The sequence below is a fragment of the Aristolochia californica genome, unplaced genomic scaffold, assembly GCF_029961685.1.
Source record: "Aristolochia californica isolate CCGP_79_NKW_82.1479 unplaced genomic scaffold, dmAriCali1.0.hap1 SCAF_6, whole genome shotgun sequence".
NCBI lineage: Eukaryota > Viridiplantae > Streptophyta > Magnoliopsida > Piperales > Aristolochiaceae > Aristolochia > Aristolochia californica.
In genome coordinates, this window is record NW_027182257.1 from 35596529 (window position 1) to 35611521 (window position 14993).

Genomic DNA, 14993 nt, shown 5'->3' on the forward strand with positions numbered 1-14993 from the left:
TATTTTTTGCAACTTCCTTATTTACTGATGGACTCATTACGGACTATTTCACGTGTCTTTATTACTCTTAAGGACTTTCATTATTTTCCGGTTATCTAATACTATACTTCTGCAAATTTGGTACATGTTATTTGGGCATTAGCCCATTTTCGCTGCTACTATTGTGTCTCTTTGATTGAGACACCTTGGTTGCTTGCCTTAGGTTCATTATTTGCTGATTATTGTCGACATTGGTTCGTCTAATGCAGAAATTGAATTTCTTAGATAAATAAAGCACATGGTGGCCTCATCATCTTATCTTCCTCTTTACCCGTTACCCATTGGTTATTTGGTAGCCTTTCTCCTTCCATCCTTTATTTGACTCTCACATACCCCTTTGGGCCAACCTCTTGTGTGTTGCTTCGGTTGGTTTACCTTTTACACACACACACACACACACACACACACACAAGAGGTTTTATATGTAGGGGTTTAGGGTATGTGTGTGTGAGAGAGGGGAGGGGGGGTGTAGGGGTTTAAGTCCATTGAGGTTTTATATGTATCCGTGGGGTCTTTTATCGTCGTCTTATGAATGATAGGCATTAGCCACTTTAGTGATTATTATCACTATATTTATTCGAAATCCTTTGAGTTTGGTTTTGACTTATATTTTATCACCCATATATACCCTTTGATAGTTTGTACCTGGTGTCGTACTTATCTTTGAGACACCGTGATGGAGGAACTTATTACTACATGTATGTTATTTAGTTCAATCTGAGATTGCCGCCATTACCTCCCAGTTTGAGGGGGAGAAGTAGAAGTACAAGAAAAAGACATTTTATTCTATATGTTGTGGTAATTTTTATGTGACCAAAATATTTAAGAAAGGGGGAACACAAAAAATGAAGTTTTTGCATGTATGACAAATAGTATTTGTGAAGAAATTTTTTTCAGCAAAAGAAAATTGAAGACCAAAAATCATTTTCATTGCAAGCTAAAGTTATAAACTCCAACTTGAGGGGGAGTGTTGAAGAGCAAATATGGAAGAGTCTTACATGACTCTCACAATAAGAAGTCTTTCAGAGCCGAAATTATTATAGAAGAATGTTTCACATAAGAGTTTCAATTTAAAGGTGTTTTAGTTATTTTAGTCTTCTATTTATGTTGAGTTATTTAATTATGCTAAGACTTTATTTTTAAGTGTTAGAGTTTGGGTGTAATTGGGACAATGGTAGTTTAATTGTAATTGAACTTTATTATTTTCATCTATTATAAATAGGAGTTCATATACTCAGATTACATCAAGTCAATGAAGTTATTCTCTTTTTCATAAATTCAGCAAACCAAAAAACGAAATCAAATAAAATATGTCACTTATGTGACTAATGCACACACAAAAAGAAGAAAAAGCCAAAAAATAACATGGAAAGAATTTGCAAGTAAAAATAAAGGAATTAAAAAAAAAAGACTCCTTGAGAGTTGATATGGAAAATGACAAATAATAATTAAAGATAGGTTCAATTGTAAGATAATCCAACGTAGCCTAGACTAAGATTGGTGATGACGATTTGTACCAGTTGTGTGCAATTGATAGGTTATTCTTAAGCTTTATGTTATGGTAATTGTAGATTTTAATCTAAATAAGTATAAGGATGCGTTAGTAATATCTAGAAAATCCAAGTAGAATGAATTCATCGTGAATATAGATGATGTCATATGCTGAACCTCTTTAAGGACGTAGCCAATTATATGTAAGAGTAGTTCACTAAATTTATATTTGAGATAAATCATGATTCAAATTACTTTGTTTAAGAAATTTATTATATTATTTTAGAAATTATGTAACAATGACATTGTTTTTTAGGGTATGTGCATATATGATAATGTGATTTATCTATAATTATAAATTTTAAGTCAATTTTGTTATTATACCAGATTACCCCATTCCACCATTTTTTTAAATAGGTAAAAAAATATTTATTTTGTAATTTATTCTATATACTGAGAGTATTCACATATTGATGTACTATAAATAAATTGAATAATATATGGAATTATTTATTTCGTTTTGTTTATATATTATTTACGCCCCTACATCCACGATTGATTGATCAGGTTGTTGTTGGAACTAATTTTATTAATAATTAATATTTCTGAAGATGATGTTATATAAAGATATATGAATATTTTCATTAATTAGGAATATCGTTGGTTTTAAAATATATTTTTTAAAGGATTACACAAATAAACGTTTCCATTGTCGTCTAGTCCGGTTAGGATACCTGGCTTTCACCCAGGCGACCCGGGTTCAAATCCCGGCAATGGAAGTACATATGTTTTTATTTTTTTTCCGGTAAATACATTTTCCAAAATAGTCTCTCTTTTAACTCGACTCAAGTGCTTTTGAATTGGCACTACAGGTTAAGAATGTGAACAGCTATGATTTGACGTTAGTGGGGCCCATGCAGCTTGAACATTTTGACTCGCAACGAGCATCGGAGGCACCTTTAGACATGCTCCTTTCCTCTCGTCCCCGATGACGATGCAGAGTCGTTTCCACAGCTTAGCCAAACTGCCTGCTTTCATCTGCTCGCATAAAAGACCTAATCGGAAACAGCCAGTATTCTCTGCCGCTGGCTACTCTTCTCTCATTTTTACCGCTGATGTTCTGTTTTCGCTATCATCTCCTGTGCGGCCTTGGAATCTGTCTTTGAGGAGAAGCTTTACGAGAATGGCGATTGAAAAAGAAGCCATCCGGACTCATATCGTCCACCTCGAAGGAGGCGAGCCTGTGGAGCTTGTTGCAGGAAGTGGTCTCTCCGACGCCGATTTCAGGTTACCACGCGTGGTCCAGACATTGTATTCTCGTTTTCGTACTTCTCTATGTCCAGTGGATAAAAGGTTATTATAAAACTAAAAGGAAGGGTCGATTAGGAGCTTGGGAGCAGACTAAATGCCAAACTATGACATGGTACTGGAACATTTAACGTATCCCTGTGTCAGTATGAAATTTATCAAATCACGCATCACGTCGTTGAATAACGGAGATTAGTTTCACTGTACAATTGATTCCTAGCGTGAATTGACTTTTAGGGAATATCATAATTAGGTCTATTCAAAACGTGATGCACGCATGAATTGCTCTTTGGTACATTAACACATAGAGCTGATGGGCATAGTTGAACAATTTCTAAATTTAAGAGGAGTCACATGTTTGACTCCAAGAAGTGGAGGCATAATGCCTCTGGAAAAAAAAATGGACTCTACGTTATGAGGAATGAAGCTGCAGGAAGTTCAAGAGCTTTGCGTTATTATTAACTAAAAGGAGGACCCAATTATCAGAATACCAGTTTGAGAAATTATTACTCTACTTATAAGAAGTGGTAAAATAAGTGGTAAGAAAAGGGTTCAGCAGAAGTTGCAATTGTTGATGGGTTTATGAACCCTTGAATATCCACTGGAAAGCAGACAGTGAAAGGGTGGAGGGAGCTCCTCCCATAAACTCCTGATTCTTTTGCAAGTTGACATATTTGCGTTCTTCATTATTTTTAAATGAGTTTCAAATTACAAGGCACTTATGGGCTTTGTTATATTTATGTTGGGTTACTTTACCTTGTATTTGTAGGAATGCTGTAGATTCGTCTTTGCTCAAGCAATGGTTGAAGAATATGCAGAGTGATTCAGGAATTTTGCGCCGTAGAGACATTTCTTTAAAGCAAGTGCTTATTCAGGTCACTTGTTTGGCTAATCTTTTGACAATTTCTGTAGTTCTGTAGAGTGGTGCAGCAGAACATAAATTGATCTATGAAATATGACTGACAACTTATTGCAGATTATTGGATCACATATACTTTTTAGTGTATATGGTTTTTATTCTCCTTCTTAAGTAAAAGGAAAAAAAGGAGTATGGACCTAAGTCCATCTTAAGCTCAGGTGCACCCAAATTTTAATTTAACTATCAAAGTTGAATGAAGTGATTTAAAAACCTCTGCTAGCCTGGCTGGGACATCAGCATGAGCATTTTGTTAGTTTTTTTTCTTATTTTACATTAATTTCTTATTCCATATATTCCTGATTGATGTTAAAATGAGATTTTTTCATATTTTTATTAATTCTTAACAATAAAATGGAGATAATGGCAGTGTTATAAATATAACGAGATTAATGGCATTCTTACAAATAATATGACTTTTCTAAAGAAGAAAAAATTGGATGCAGCCAATGTTGTCTGGACTTGAGTCCAGCCTCCTTTTCCTTTAAATAAAAATAAATTTGGTTTAGATATTAATTATTAATTTTTGGTAAAGGTTTAGATATTCATTATTTTTTTTTAAAATATTAGTTTGCTTCATTTTTTTTTAAAATCTTCTGTTGTTTCTTGCTTCAGGAGAAGTCTAGCCTTTTGTTTCCCACCTGCTGTAGCTTCCACTCCCTGTCGAATATTCTGTTTTTCCTTGTTCCATTCTCTCTTGGAGTATCTTGGTATGTCTAAAATATCAACCAACTCCATTCTTATTTAGTTAGTCCTAAAGTTTCACTTTTTGTAAGGGCAGGATTCCAAATTTCAAATAGACCTATTAATGAAGGAGTGGACTTTAACTCTCCTGTCAAATGCATATTTATTTTAAATTTTATTTTATTCTGCCTCTATGCCCAAACAATTTGCTTCGTTATTTTATACTTGTTTTCCATTGGCCCGTTAGCATACATGGTGTAGGTGCATTGCTTGTTTTGTGTCGTACTATGCTGAGGATAAGGACATGATTAGCTAGCAGTCATCGTTAGCCATATCAATAGTAGATCAGTCAGGTGTTTTCAAACTAAGCTACTATGGCCCCATAAATGGGTTGTGTTACTGGGTAAAAAAGTGCACCAGTCTAAAATTGTACCAGTGCTCCTGTAATTCGTACATATCTAGTTACTTAGACTCCAATGTAAGTTTGGTTTTGTAGATTCATCGAAGGAAAAAATTATCTCTTTTAAAATCATTGCTTAAGTCTCTGTCGTTAACTAGGAATTTGTGACATATAAACTTATTCTTGTAGAATTCAGTATTTGGATTGTTGATCTAACCTGGTTAGCATTAAAAAAGCTGTACATTCAGTTATCCCAGTTGATGCCTTTCAAGCAAAGAGATGAAAAGGGCCTTTTGTCATCCTTATCATGAAGCTGTCTTTATACATTTTCCTTTCCTGTACCTATCTAATGATTTTTAACAAAACTCTGCATGGAAAAAAATATCATTTACTCCACAGCATAGTTCCAGTTAGTTTTCTGATCATGTGTTTTTCTGAATGCTGCTTATTGTATAGTCTGGAGTATTCAGTTTTTTAATGGCCTAACAGGGAGTAGACAAGTTTGGAAGACGCATTGGATTTCTGAAGTTCAAAGCAGACGTTTTTGACAAGGAAACGGGGCAGAAGGTATTGAGTTGACTTTAAATGTCATTGCTTCTGATTCAGATATTTATTTGAATTTTATATTTTTCTGGAGCACCTGGAAAATGCATTTGGTTTCAGTATGACGGGTGTCTTACTGTGACACATAAAAGAAGTCTGCTCGGCCAGGTAGCTGGCCCGGCTAACCATTTTTTATGCTTCTTTGTGGAATTCCTCTTTCTGAAATTTCTTTTTTATTTCTATAGAGCTATTTTTATTGAGCTACACAAAATAAAGTACGTTTAGATTCCAGGTATCGTATTTTCTCGAGGACCTGCAGTTGCAGTGTTGATCCTTTTGGAGGCAGATGGCCAGACTTTCGTAGTTCTTACTGATCAGGTAAGTTTTATTGAGGCAACAAGTTGCTGATAGGCTTCCTCTTTCTCTTTACTTGTGTAGCGAATGATTTAAGTAATCAACAAATAGATAAAGAGGAATTTCTATGATGAACACCCAAATCTGCTCCAAGACCCAATAATTCCTAACTTTATTTTTTGGGGAGTGTACGAAAAATCCTTGAATGGGAAGAAGATTAACTCTTATTACTAATGCAATTTAGTATGGGCTGGAAGTTGTTGGAGGTCTTGTATCTGCAAGCCCTAGTTCCAGTTATGACAACTTTGTCAAGTGGGAATCTATAGCTCTCCAGAAAAAAAGAGAGCTAGATATAGTCCTCTATTTTTCCTCTAAGATCCTTTCTCCCCTGCCTCTTTTGTGTACGAGTGGAGTTCCTCTGCACCTCTAAAATATGAACTTTTGAAGTTGAATCCTTATACACCCTAAAGCAAATAAAGAAAATCACTTCAACAATCCCTAAAGGACACTCTAGGGCTGCTTTTGGGAATTTTCTTCTCCTCTACTACTTCTCTATCTTCAGATCAATTAAAAGGGCTAAATTTAGTTTACTCATTGATTATCTGACTTATTTTTAACTTGTTTTCAAGGCAAGGGTCCCGGTGGGAAAGTTTATTTTAGAATTACCAGCTGGAATGGTGGATGATGATGGCAATGATGTCATTGGTACAGCAGTTCGGGAGGTAGTTCTCTCTCTCTCTCTCTCTCATTCACACAGGGATGCACACACATGCATATGCATGCAGGTTTAGGGCAGGTTTCATAAAACCTGACAGTGCCACATGGACCCATTCAGCATTCCTATCTGTGCCGGGAATGCACTACTGGCTCTGTCATTCATAGGATCGAAACAAAGAACTGTTTAAGTAAAATTTACAACGTATAGAAAAAGCAAAGAAGAAGAGAAGAATGAGAAATCAATAAAATGTAAACTAAAAAGTGCTTAAATTGCTCTGTGTCAATCATTAAATCATTAAATATTTCAGATCTCTATTCATTGAGCTTGGATTCTCGAAATAAACAGCTTTGACGGATAGATTAAAGAAAGATGTAGAGAAGAAGGAGGTGGCTAGGTCTCTTCTTTCTTATTGGCTCCTGCAATGTGCACTGAGTGGGTGATGGTCCTGACTTAGAGAGGTTATGGTCCACTGAAATGGCAGAAGCAGTGGCTGTTAGTTACTGATTTTTTGCCGGAGAAGATGAACAACCGATGATACAATGTTTTAGGTTATATGTTTATCGTGTTGTTTACATTTTATCTTTGGTTGTCATATGATGTTTACATAAAACAAACAGTAATCTGGATCTGTTTTTTTTTTTTTAAAAACCAAAGGATAAAAATGAAGCAACAAAACCCTACTGGGTGGATTTAGCATAACTCATCCCTGCAATGGGGTTTGTTCCCCTTTTAAGCCTCCCCAATGCTGATGCTACTCCTGTAAGTGAAGTACCTCTTTTTTTGTTTTTTTGGATGGTTTTGTACATGAAGTACTTGCGACCTTTTTCTCCTTTGTTGAGCACCACCTGAGAACTCTATCATGGGTTGGCCCAAATTGCTAGCTGCTCTGAGATTCTTTTACTGTGCATTCTAGACTCTCAAAAAAAAAAAGAAAAATTTAATCTGCTGTTGCAGTTTTCCTGGTTTATTTGAATTGCTGATTTGATAGATTTTGCTGATGGAAAGATTAATCTGATTGCTTCAAGTGGGGCAATTGCCCCCACTTGTCCCATCCCCCATTTCTATTGAAGATTGTCTATGTGGGTACTCATCTTGTCATTTGTAATGAGCTTTTTAAGAACTATTGAAAATCATAAAATATGAGATAATCTTGGTTCCCTGAGGTCCCCCAGTTCAACATGGCAGAAGCTCTTGAGTTCTGGAGGTTACCAGAGTATTCAGGAGCGACTTTCATCTCCATTTTCAGCACCTTGGTTCTTAGAGGTTTGATTGTCACCAGGGCTTTGCTCTACTGCAAACTGATTTGTTGCCTATCCGTTACCTGTGGTAGGAAAAAGAATTAGTTCAACTAAGGTAATATACAGAAATAGGTAGATTTTCTGATTAAAAAAAAGGCAGATGTGAAAGGTGTTAAAATTCATGTATAGGGATAGTCTGGTCATTTCCTATAAGTGTAAGTTTCTCTTAAAGGGTTGGAGTTAGGCTTCATAGTATAAGTGTATGTTTCAATTTTCATATAACTTTTGAGTTGTATTAAGGAAGTTATGAGGGATTTTGTAATGTGGGGCAATGTTGTCATTTTGTATTATTTTCACTTTAGTGAAGTAATAGAAAGAGGAGGGCTTGAATTCTGATGGGCCCTCAACTCAACACAGCCTTCTTGCTACTTTCCTTCTCCCTTTTTTCTTTCTTTTCTCTCACTCTTCTCCTTCTCAAACTTCAATCTTATGATTTTACATGGTATTAGAGCATTAGATGGTTCTTCTACAAGTTCTTGATTCCTACAGGAGTTTTCTTCACGAAGCTTGTCTACTGGTTGAGTAAAGTTGTGATTTTTCCCTCTCCTTTTCTGCCATAATTGTCTGGTTGATGGCCGTTGCTGCTAATTAAGCAGTTTACTGTGTTTTACTGCCCCTAGAGAGTTCTTTACGGATATTGTGCTGAATTCATTTGTGCGTCACCTTCTCTATGCCTGTCTCATTTTAATTCTATGCATATGTATTCACTCTGGTAGAACCAATCACATTTTTGGTAAGTGTTGGGAAAAGTTTGGGAAACCAGCGTGGGTAAATTCTACAATGACTAGAAGAGATAGTACTCCATATGCTGGTCCACGAGAATAAATTCAACAACTACTTTAGAGGTTGGATCATTGTCTTCCACACCTTCTACCACTACATCCAAAGAACTAGATTCCTCCTCAACAAGGGCCACAATGGCAAACAGATGTATACAAGCACTAGATGTGTCTCATTTTCCTTCCTGGATTATTGATTCAAGAGCATCCACATACATATTAGGTATGTCAACATTGTTTCAATCTATAAATCCGTCGTAATCATATTGTATTATTACTGTGGCATATGGGTCCACCTTTCCTATTCAAGGGGAGGGTACTGATTATACCAATCCTTAGATGTCCTTGAACTCTGTCTTTTTTGTTTCACATTTTCATTTAAATCTTTTGTTTGTTAGTATTATAACTAAATCTCTAAATTTTTCTGTAACTTTTTCTCCTTTTTCTTATATCTTTTAGGATTTGCAGATGAAGAGGCCAATTGGGTTAGGACATGAGAAAGGTGGGCTTTACTTTTTGGATGATGTGTCTACTCAAAAGGCAGTGGTTCTTACAACTAAAAGTTCTCCATACCTTTGGCACCTGCATTTAAAACATCCATTACCAGTTAAACTTCACTATTCTTTTCCTTCCTTGTGAGCTGAGCTTTAGAATGTGGATCATGTCTACCTTGGAATCATTGTCGATCAAGTTTTCCAGCCAATACTAGTCATAGTTCTCTATTTTTTGAATTGGTCCACTTTGATTTTGGGGATTTTGTCGAGTCCCTAGTTTTTTGGGTTTCTAGTACTTTGTTTCTTTTATAGATGATTTTAGCAGAGTTAGGTATACGTATCTCTTGAGGGAGAAGTCAGAAGTCTTTGATGTATTTTTGAAAATTTTCAATGAAATAATAAATTAGTTTGGTGCTAGTCTTCGTATTTTTCATACAGATAATGGACTTGAATATCTCAATCACAAGTTACTTCATTTTGTGATTCTTATGGTATTACTCATCAAACTTCCTGCTTATATACCCCCTCAGCAAAATAGGGTTGTTAAAAGGAAAAATAGGCACTTGCTTGAAGTTGCTCGTACCTTGCTATTCCAAATGAATGTTCCCAAATCCTTTTAGGTTGATGCGCTTTTAACTTCATGTTTTCTTATCAATCATATGCCATCATTTGTCCTACACAAAAAGGTTCCTATACAGGTCTTGGAACCACATTGTAAACTCTTTGATGCATTTTTTGGGGTTATTTACGTACTCAAAAAGGCTATAAATGCTATGATCCTGTTAAGCGCAAGGGATACGTTTTTTATGATGTGACATTTTTCGAAAATATTCCATTTTTTGTGTCTTTTGATCAGTCTCAACCAATGTTTGATTCCTTTGTAGATAGTCTTTTGTCTATAGCTGTTATGGATGCCCCCATTGCAGGTTCCTCAAACCACTGCAAGTGTATTGCCGATGATCTTGCCAATTGTCAGAAGCTCCACTCATTCATGACACTTCAGTTCATGAGCCCCCTCCTTTAGACCGACCATCTTTCTCTTTGCCTGCTGATCTAGTTCACTTTGATTTAGGTTTGCCGATTGATCTTCGGAAAGGTAAATGGTCATGTACTTCTCATCCTATATCGAAATGTGTCTTTTTGATTATTTGCCACCATCCTATAGATCATATGCTTTGTCATTGTCTGTCTCCTATACCTAGATCAGTGTTGGATGTTATGGCTTCATTAGAGTGGAATCAAGCTTTGGATGAGGAGATGGATGCTTTGTTTTCTAGAGGTACGTGGAGTTTGTGTGATCCTCCTATAGGGGCCACTATTGTGGGATGTCCATGAGTATATGGCATTAAATATAAAATTGAAAACACTAGTGAGAAGATACAAGACTCGGTTGGTGGCCAAGGGATATACCCAAACTTTTGGCTTCGATGTGTTTGACAAGTTTTCTCTGATTGTGAGACTTACCTCCGTTTGAATTTTAATTTCTGTAGTCGTGAATAAAGGCTGACCCTTATTTCAACAAGAAAATTCCTTCTTATATGGTGATTTAAAAGGAAGGAGTTTATATGAAGCAACCTCCTGTGTATGTTGCTGGGGGAGACGAGAAGGGTTTGTAGGTTGAGGAAAACTATCTATGGACTTAAACAAAGTGATAGAGCATGGTTTGAGAAATTTAGCAATGTGGTTATGAAATTTCGATTGTGTAGGAGGCTCCTGGATATGTTCCATGTTTATCTTGAAAAGACAGTCTAGGATTGTTCTGGTGGTATATGTGGATAATATTGTGTTGTCGGGAAGTGACTCTTGAAAGAATTGAGCAAGTCAAAATTATTTGGCAATACATTTTCAGATAAAGGAGTTAGGACAATTGAAATATTTTCTGGCTATCAAGGTGGCTTGAAGTAAGGTTTTGCTTTGTCTCAAAGAAAGTACATTTTCGATATGCTATGCAAGTATAGTATCTTGGGTGCATGCCTTGAGGATACTTCCATGGATGTTAATACTAGTCTTTGTGATCCGTAGTCCTCTACTTAAAGATAAGACACAATATTAACGCCTAGTGTAGAAGTTAATCTATGCTACGATTACAAGACCAAATATATCATTTGCAGTCGGAGTGGTTAGTCAATTCATGGAAAACTTAAGAAAAATACACTTAGAAGCCGCTTATAGAATTCTGAAGTATTTAAAAGGTGCTCTTGAGAAAGGTCTATTGTACACTCCTCATGGGAAGATTAATGTTTTGGGATACTTTGATGCAGATATGCAAGATGCAAAATGGATAATGGGTCCACCACTGAATATTGTTGCTTTGTAGAAGGTAATCTTGTGAGCTGAAAGAGTAAAAAACAAACAATAGTTGCCGATCTAATGTTGAAGCAGAGTAGAGGGCAATGGTTCACACAGTGAGTGAAGTTTTGTGGGTAAAATCCACCCTTGATGAGCTCGAGTTTCACATTACAGAGCCTATGGTTATGAAGCATGACAATCAAACAACAATTTTTATAGCCAATAATCCAGTCTTCTATGAAAGGACTAAACACATTAAGGTAGATTGCCATTTTATTAGTTGCTGTCATACAACGGAAAATCATAACACCATATGTGAAATCATCCGAACAACTTGGTGATGTATTCACTAACCCCCCTTGGAAGCCGTGAACATTTGGCCTTTTGTGACAAGTTGAGTTTGTTTGATTTTTCCTCTCTAGCTTGAGAGGGAGGACTAAAATTATGTATAGGGGTGTTTTGGTCATTTTTATAAGTGTAAGTTTCTCATAAGGGTTGGAGTAAGTTGGCTTCATAGCATAAGTCTATGTTTCAATTTTCATTTAATTCTGAGTTATATTTAAGAAGTTATGAGGGATATCGTATTGAGGGTGAATGTTGTCATTTTGTATTATTTTCACTTAAGTGAAGTAATAAAAAGAGGGCTCGAATTCTGATCCCTCAACTCAACACAGCCTTCTCGCTGCTTTCCCTGTCCCTCTTCTCTTTCTTTTCTCTCATTCTTCTCCTTAAACTTTAATTTTATGGTTTTACAAAAGGTTATTGGGCTATCAGTCAATATATTTTGCATTTGTGATGATTTAGCAGTCTATCCTGCAAGTTAATTATGTCATAATATCCATATAGACGACTAACTAGTGAACAGCTACATGAAATTTGAGAGTGAGATGGCTGAAAATCTTACAATCAAAAGAGTTATTTGTGTAGATGAATCCTCTGACTGAAAGGTAAAATTGCATGGATCCTCTTTGTTTTGACAAATACAAGCCGCTATCTGGTTTTTTTTAAACAGATGCTTTATGACAGGTTGAAGAGGAGATTGGAATTTCTTTAAAATTGGAAGATATGGTGAATCTTACCTCCTTTTTAGACCCATCAACAGGCTGCAAAGTTTTCCCTTCACCAGTATGTTACCTCTAATCCGTTTTTGGCTTGAGGAAGAATCTGGGGCATGTGCTAACTTGCTTCTATTTTCTCTCGGATAACTTATCCTATTATGTTCAGGGTGGTTGTGATGAAGAGATCAGTCTTTTCTTGTATAGAGGGCATGCCAGTGTGGAAGTTATTAAAGCTATGCATGGAAAGGAAATGGGTCTTCGTGATCATGGGGAAATGATTATGGTACATGTAGTACCCTATGAGAAGCTATGGCGTGTAACTGCAGATGCAAAAGTTCTTTGTGCCCTTGCCCTGTACGAGATGGCCAAGAGAGATGGACTTTTACCTCCAATGGCATAATTTTCCTGAACCAACTAATAGCTTGTTCGTAGGCGGCCTTACAATGAATCAGGTAACAATCACAGACTGAGACTGTTTATGCTGCCACTGGAAAACCTAATTAACACAAAATAACAGGAAAATTATTTTCCATTTCACCTATTTTCTCTGTAGAGAAATTTTCTACTGGAAAGATTCTCTTTAAATCGGTTTTCTCGCTATTGTATCATCGTAGCAGATAATGTAGTGTTTTTATAAATTACAAAAGACAAGGTAGAGTGGTTAAGGACTAGTTAAACACTTGTTGTATTTTTCTTATATTTTCCTTTTGGAACAATAAGAAACTTATTTTCTTATCTACTTTTTAACTTCTTACAGTACAAGAGGAATTGGAGTGAAATATTCAGCAAAAAACTCAATAATTTTTTTGTCAAACCGAAATATTTCTATTTGTGCTTTTCTCATATGTTTCCTTCCGGCACAAATATCCTCATTGTGCATCTTGCTCAATATAGAATGTCTTTAAAAGATCAAATACAGTTTGGAATGCATTTAACAGAGAATTAGTGCAACATCTCCAGATAACCTTGATTTGAAAACAAACTTCTTTTCCATATTCATCATCATGGCCAGGCTCTACATATACAGGCGATGATAGAGGAAAGTAGTAGTTAAAAATGACAACAGGGTTTAATTGGTGCAACAGTCCTAGGGTTTAATCCATGCTCATGTAAGCAAAGGGGATAGAGATTCTTTTGTAAACTCATGTAAACAGAGACTTAGGAGTAACACTACAAGCTTACAACTCTCTTATGTCAATCAGAAAACTCCCTTGCTTGTTTGTCATCGTAGGGCCAATCCCCTATTGTACACACAGAAGGTACTTCATTAGGTTTTCTCATCAAGCTGGGGGAGCATTTTTTTTTTATGTTTTTGAGGTGGGTTCATATGTTACCGTGTTTAGTTTAAAGGTTTTTCTAATTTTTTTCACTCATCACTAGTGGTGGCATCAAGCCGAACCGAGCCGAGCCTGAACCTGCCTATGTTCGAGTCGAATTTGATTTAAATATTTTGACCCGAGCTTCGAGCTGAGCCTTGTCTCAAGCCTAAAATTGTTATCGAGTTCGAGTCCAAAAATTTTAACCGAGTTCTAGCCGAGCTCGAGCTTCAGCATACATTTAATTTTTTTTAAAAAATATATATCAAATAAATTGTATATAAAATTATGCATACATTTTACATAAAATTGGGCATAACATATATATATATATATATATATATATATATAATAAATATATAAGATTGGGTATGACCTCTACTTAAAATTGAGCATAATTTATGTATATAATGCCTATATAATATTCGGCATAACCTCTATTTAAAATTGGGCATAATCAATATATATAATACCTCCATTAATACAAAATATTTCACTTACAGAAACAATGTTTGTCGTTCGGATATCCAAAAAACCTTTCCAAGAATAAAAGAGCACTGCTGAAACGAAGCGAGAGTTAGAGATTTTGTAGGGTTAGGTCGGCGATGAAAAAAAAATAGAAGATTAAATAAAAATCTTGCTTTCTTCTGTCGGACCATCGCTTTCGTCTCGGCGGCGAGGAAGAACTTCGGATGAAGAAATCGAAGAGGAAGAAGATAGAAGAAGAAGAAATTGTAGGAGAAAAAATCGAAGTTTTTGACAGAGATTGAGGAATCGAAGAGGGAGAGGGAGAACGAGTGATTTAAAGACCAAATCCTCATTTCCCATGAATACCCGTCGATGGACAGCGATTTCTGCGAGAAAATAATGCTGAAATAGCATGAAAATGGCAAAGAAGTATGGGTTTCGCAGGCAGCAAGATGAAATGGAAGAGACGGGATTCTCTTTCCCGAAAATTTTCCAAATCCCCCTGATTCCCGAATCACCGCTCTTTAAATTAACAAGTCGGCTTTGCTCGAGCTCGATATATAACGAATTGAACCGAGCCAACACCGAGCCAAACTGGAGCTGCTCGCGAGCCGGCTCGGTTCGAAGCCACCCGTACTCATCACCCTCGCCTTAACATTCATTCAGGGGTAGTTTCGCCATGATAATGTTGAATGAGGGCATTTTAGTCATTAGCCAGAACAAAAAATCTGTTCCGATTTCTGAAATCTAAACCCTAACCCGGACGCGGGGCTCACTGGTTCCTTATATTCCATAGAGAAGCAGATACCTGAAGACCGACCTCGTCTTATTTTCAGAT

The 14993-nt window shown here is 36.1% G+C and overlaps 1 protein-coding gene and 1 non-coding gene across 2 annotated transcripts; both read left to right on the top strand.

Moving 5' to 3' along the window:
• The first annotated feature begins 2235 nt into the window (after positions 1–2235).
• Positions 2236–2309, top strand: TRNAE-UUC (transfer RNA glutamic acid (anticodon UUC)). The gene has a single exon. It is a non-coding gene; the product is annotated as a tRNA-Glu (tRNA).
• A 230-nt stretch (positions 2310–2539) lies between these two features.
• Positions 2540–13150, top strand: LOC137934357 (nudix hydrolase 14, chloroplastic). Its single transcript, XM_068778640.1, has 7 exons — positions 2540–2817; positions 3608–3713; positions 5328–5405; positions 5667–5759; positions 6365–6457; positions 12340–12438; positions 12538–13150. Exons 1-7 carry the CDS (start codon positions 2714–2716, stop codon positions 12769–12771), a joined length of 807 nt encoding a protein of 268 aa, XP_068634741.1. The 5' UTR covers positions 2540–2713; the 3' UTR covers positions 12772–13150.
• Positions 13151–14993: the final 1843 nt, after the last annotated feature.

Coding starts and splice junctions, on each gene's coding strand:
- LOC137934357 (XM_068778640.1), top strand. CDS start 2,714: ATGGCGATTGAAAAAGAAGCCATCCGGACTCATATCGTCCACCTCGAA. Junction 5,760..6,364: donor TCGTAGTTCTTACTGATCAG/GTAAGTTTTATT, acceptor CTTGTTTTCAAG/GCAAGGGTCCCGGTGGGAAA. Junction 6,458..12,339: donor TTGGTACAGCAGTTCGGGAG/GTAGTTCTCTCT, acceptor GCTTTATGACAG/GTTGAAGAGGAGATTGGAAT.